Raw genomic sequence first — 5,102 nt, forward strand, 5'->3', positions numbered from 1 at the left:
AGCCCTCTGGTGCTGCCTACAGGGGCCCTTCTCTGTGGCTCCTGATCCCAGCTCAGGAGGGGCTCCCGTGCTCACCTTTGAGTGCTGTCTTCAGCCTCTACTGGGCTCCCCCATGACCAGCCAGCCCCGGTAGCTCTTGACTGGGCTGGGCCTAAGGACAGCACCTGGGGAAAAGAGGCGAAGGGAACGGCCTCAGGTGTGGAGCGCAGGGCGGGTTCTGTCCTGCAGGCCCTGGGCGGGGCTGACAGCGCTCGGGACAGGGGCTCCTGTGCAGTCCGTGGCGTGCAACGGTTGTGGTTGGCTGAAAGCCCACCAGGCTTGGCTTCTGGAGGGGCCTGGGCATCAGCCAGGCACCTGCTGCTCAGTTTAGAAACCCCACGCTTGTGGGATTACACAAGAAGCTGAAGCAGGAAAGCACCCACCCTCTAGTCCCAGCAGGAGGCAGGGGTGGACTTGGGCAGGGTGTGTGCGGGCGGACGCTGCTGGCCCGGCATGATGCCGTGTGAGGGTCAGGGTGGGAACTTCAAGCGGCGCGGCTCTGTCCCCAGCAGGGCTCCGAACCTCTCTCTCCAACCCTCTCTTCCCGGCTTTCGCCGAGTCCTTCGGTCTAAACACCCGCTGCTGCACCCCCCGAGTGCGGCCGGCCTGCGCGGATGGGGACGCCTGCGCCCTGTCCGCCGCCTCGGCCAGGCGCAACCTGAACTCCCCGGCCCGGCCGGCTTCTCCCCAGGACAGACTGGTCGGACCGGCCCCAAAGTGGCAGCAACCCGGCCCTACCCACTCGAGACTCCTAATTCCTGAGCTCCATTCTGGATCTTTCCTCTTACGGGGGGTGGGGGGACAGGATGATGCGCCCTCGAGAGGTGGCTCCCCGCCGGAGGCTCCCCTCTGGCCATAGGAGGCGCCTTCGGGGTCTCCAGCTCTCGGCCGCTCCCCCCGCGCCCCTCCCGGCGGCACAGGGTGGACTGCGGACCCCAAGGTCCAGCGTCCCCGCAGGCTGGAGAGGCGGCGTGGGCAGCTGGACCCACCTGCCGGACCGGCGGCGCGCGCGCGTGCCCGGGGCCGCCTGTAGTCTGGGAGCGCGCGACCCGCGTCAGGCGCTGCCGGGGCCGCAGTGAGCTCATCTCCTCGCGCGGCGCCGGGGAAGGGCCGGCTCGCCCGCGCCACCTGCCGGGCCCCCGCGGCACTGCCCTGGCCGCCCGGCCGCCCCGGAAGCCGAGTCGCCCGCATGGGGCCCCGGCGGAGACGCGGAGGACCTTGCGACGCTGCCACTCCCAACCAGGTGGAGCTCGCTCGGCCTGTCCCCTCCTCACCCGGTGCGCCCCGGCCCTGTCCGGGCCCACGCCGGACCCGCCAGCTCCTCGGTCTTGCGCATGGCCCCGCACCCGGCCCTCCCCGAGCTCAGGTGCACTGGGGCTGAGGGCGCGGAAGACACCGCTGGGCCGCGCGGCGTGGAAGAAGCCTGCAGAGGGTGTGGTGGGGACACGGTGGCAGGAGAGACGGTATCTGCCCTGGTCACACCACGTTCCCCGCTCCATCCCAGGCAGAGAAGGCAGGGGCTGCAGGGCGGGGGCCAGCCACGATCTCCTCCCGCTCCAAGGAGGACGTGGGCGTAGCGAGTTTCAGGTCCGAGGGGCAGCGCCGAGAAAGGGGCCCCGTGGGCAACTCGCGGCCGTCGGGTGTTGCGAGTGCCCCTGAAGGGGCGCGGACCCCACCGCCCGGCGTCTGCCCTGGGTGACGGGAGGGCACCTAGAAGGCGGGAAGAACTGCCGCGGCTCCTGCCACGGGACTGGGAGAAGCGCTGCCGGCGCTGCCCGCGTTGCGTCCTCCTCTTAAAAGAACGGCCAAAGTGGTCACCGAAAACGGACGAGGAAAAGAACGCTCAGCTGCAGCAAAAGAAACTAATGGGCAGGAGAAAGGAAGAGAATACAGTTTAACGGAATTTCATAAAAAATACATTCAGGCCGTGCGGGGCGGCTTACACCTGTAATCCCAGCAGTTTGGGAGGCCAAGGTGGGCAGATCACCTGAGGTTGAGACCAACCTGACCAACATGGAGAAACCCCATCTCTACTAAAAATATAAAAAATTGGCCGGGCATGGTTGCGCGTGCCTGTAATCCCAGCTACTCAGGAGACTGAGGCCAGAGAATCGCTTGAACCCGGGAGGCGGAGGTTTCGGTGAGCCGAGATTGCGCCATTACACTCCAGCCTGGGCAACAAGAGCCAGACTCCGCCTCAAAAAAAAAAAACAAAAACAAAACATTCAGGCAGCTGCATCCCCGCGGACTCCGCCGCAGCCTGGACCTTGGGAACCAGCAGCCCAGAGCCAAGAAGCCCCAGCATTCAGGGCCCAGACAGACCCCAAAATCCCAGACCAGAGGCAGGGAAGGATGGTGCGTGGAGCCCAGGACCCACACACCAGGGCCAGGGCTGGAGAGGGAGGCAGAATGGAGAGCTCCCCCCAGGTGAAAGCAACCCCACAGGCCAGGCAGGTGGAGGGAAGGGTGAAGGTCGTGTTCTGGAGACCTCCTCTCAGCCTGGAACTGGTTTCTCCTCTGCCTCTCCACCTGTGGGTGTCCCTGTGCTTTGGTAACACCCTAGGCACCAGCTGTGCCCTCACCAGGCTGCCCACCCGCCCCTTCCTTCTGCCATCCCCATCAGGGGGCTGCTTCAGAGCCCCCGCCCTTCTGGGGCTACAAAGGAGGACACACCCAAGCAGGCATTGAGTACTGATGCCACCTGTCCTGCCAACAGCTCCTCACCCAGCAAGGCTGACCCAGCCCAGGGTGAAAGAGGAGCCTGTAGACTGGGGAAAGGCTGCACCTTCATCCATGCCTGCCTATGGCATGGCCTCTTTGCTTCCTGCACAGGCGCTGAGATCTGCTTCCCATGGAGTCCCACTGAGCCCCACGGCCATGGCCATCCTGGTCCTGGGAGAGGACAGCCTGGGTAGTGGTGTGTCTGCAGACACCAAGATCTGGGCATGGGGCCCAGGAAGTGACTGGCTCAGCCTGGAGTCTCCACCAGCACTAGCAGAGCTGCCAAGGGCTGCAGCTATGGAGAACAAGGGATTTGAGGAAGGCAGAAGTCCCTTCCCTGAAACTTTGTGAGCAGGAAGGAGATGGTCCAGAGGAGATGGAGGAATAGGATAAGGAATGTGCATTTAGCTTTAACGTCTATTAAATAGGTTGGGAAAAACAGGCCAAGTGTGGGGACCTGACTCCTGCAGAGGCCCCAGCACAGCCCTCTGCACTCCAGCTGCAGCCCCATCCAGACCAGGAGCTGTCGGGTGTTGTGTTCTGGCTGAGACGGGTGTAGGATGGCGTCTGTTTCCTTTGGAGTGTGGGCTGGTCAGAGGAGAACCAGCAACTTCATGCTCCTTCTCACTACCTCGTTGGATCGTTGGTTCACCACAGACCACGTCCTGGATTCCCTCTGATTCGCTCACTGGGAATGCCCTGGACCTTCTGGTGGTGTCCCAGCTGGGTGGGTTCAAGGCCGCCACCCTGCTCAGGGCAGCTAGCCTGCAGGGAAGGGCCAGGTGGCACCTCTCAGTGGAGACTGAGTCTTCCTTCCTTCAGGAGGCTGCCTCCAGGGACGACCTGGGGTCCTTCCTGCCCTCAGCGCTGGCTGGTTGTCTTGTTCATGCAGTGGAAGATGTTACAGAAGAGTTCATACCAGAAGAACATGAAGCCCGTGGAGAGGGCAGCCTTGAGCAGGCTGGGGGACAGGCCCTTGAAGAAGCCCAGGGTACCTTCCTCTTGCAGCACCTGCTTGGTACAGTCCACGAGGCCCTTGTATTTCCGCACCTGGGGAAAGGAAGGGGCGAGAGATGGATGTCCACTCTGCTGCCATCAACACAGGCCCTGGCACGCCACAGCTCTCAAGAAGTACTTGCTGGACAAAGCAACGAATGCAAAATAGCAAATATTTTTATTTTTATTTTTTGTTGAGGCAGAGTCTCACTCTGTCGCCCAGGCTGGAGTGCAGTGGCACAATCTTGGCTCCCTACAGCCTCTGCCTCCCGGGTTCAAGCGATTCTCCTGCCTCATCCTTCCAAGTAGCTGGGATTACCAGCGCACACCACCACACCTGGCTAATTTTTTGTATGTTTAGTAGAGACGGGTTTCACCATGTTGGCCAGGCTGGTCTTGAACTCCTAACCTCAGGTGATCCACCCGCCTCAGCCTCCCAAAGTGCTGGGATTACAGGTGCGGGCAACTACACCTGGCTCAAAATAGCAAATAAATTAACCTCATTCTTTCTACTGCAATTGGGTTAAGACTGAACAGATGACAGGCCAAGTCAGCAGCTAGACAGAGCTTCTTCCTGCCCAAGAAGAACGGCTGCCTATGGCTCCAAAGTATCCAGCAATGGCTCAGAAACCTCTTCCCAGAGGTGTCTCTGACCCTTCATCTCAGCCGGGCCCTCCCTGCCTTCAGCCTCATTCCCTCCAGCTGATTTCACACACTGCTGCCAGCCATTCGTCCCCAGGCACAGTCCTCAGGCCTGGCTTCCCCTCCAAAAGCTGCAATAACTCCTAGTGACAAGGACATCATGAGAAATCAGGTCCAAACCCCAAGACCTACTGTTCAAGTCTCTCCACCGTTTGGCATTGACTTCCCTCCCTGATCTGACCACCACTGGTCTTCCCACGTGCCCTTCGCACCTCTGGCCAAACTGGATTACACTAGTCTTCGTTAGCAGCAAGGCCTCCCTCTGCCATGCTGGGCTCTCGCCATCGCTCCCTGTCCAAATTCAAACTGTCCCTTCATGCTGGTGCAGTGGTGCATGCCTGTAGATCTAGCTACTTGGGACGCTGAGCCCAGAGGTTTGCTTGAGCCCAGGAGTTCAAGACCAGCCTAGGCAACAGAGTAATATCACATCTTAAAGAAAAGGGCCGGGTGTGGTGGCTCACATGTGTAATCCCAGCACTTTGGGAGGCAGAGGCGGATGGATCACCTGAGGTCAGGAGTTCAAGAACAGCCTGACCAACATGGAGAAACCCCATCTCTACTAAAAATACAAAATTAGCCAGGCACGGTGGTGCATGCCTGTAATCTCAGCTACTTGGGAGGCTGAGGCAGGAGAATTGCTTGAA

General features: G+C 61.0%; 2 protein-coding genes across 2 annotated transcripts in view; both read right to left on the bottom strand.

Annotated features, from left to right (window-relative positions):
• Positions 1 to 95: 95 nt before the first annotated feature.
• LOC108309414 lies at positions 96 to 2,924 on the bottom strand. The gene is made up of 3 exons (XM_037741082.1): positions 2,870 to 2,924; positions 1,029 to 1,881; positions 96 to 164 (listed from the first exon to the last, which is right to left on the bottom strand). The coding sequence occupies exons 1-2, from the start codon at positions 2,922 to 2,924 to the stop codon at positions 1,310 to 1,312; spliced, it is 627 nt and encodes a 208-aa protein (XP_037597010.1). The 3' UTR covers positions 96 to 164; positions 1,029 to 1,309.
• A 224-nt stretch (positions 2,925 to 3,148) lies between these two features.
• The window catches only part of SLC25A19 (solute carrier family 25 member 19), a 15,105-nt gene continuing 13,151 nt past the window's right edge, over positions 3,149 to 5,102 (bottom strand). Inside the window, exon 7 of the mRNA XM_017535735.2 lies at positions 3,149 to 3,810. Within this exon, the coding sequence (XP_017391224.1) occupies positions 3,622 to 3,810 (189 nt within the window). The 3' untranslated portion in view covers positions 3,149 to 3,621. The remainder of the gene's footprint in view (positions 3,811 to 5,102) is intronic.

This window comes from Cebus imitator, unplaced genomic scaffold, assembly GCF_001604975.1.
Source record: "Cebus imitator isolate Cc_AM_T3 unplaced genomic scaffold, Cebus_imitator-1.0 Scaffold93, whole genome shotgun sequence".
In the NCBI taxonomy this organism is placed as follows: Eukaryota; Metazoa; Chordata; class Mammalia; order Primates; family Cebidae; genus Cebus; species Cebus imitator.

Excerpts from the sequence above, each read along its gene's own strand:
- LOC108309414 (XM_037741082.1), bottom strand. The coding sequence starts at position 2,924 with ATGGCCATGGCCGTGGGGCTCAGTGGGACTCCATGGGAAGCAGATCTC. Across the intron at positions 1,882-2,869 it reads GGAAGCAGATCTCAGCGCCT|CGTTCTTTTCCTCGTCCGTT; the intron begins GTGCAGGAAGCA and ends GCTGCAGCTGAG.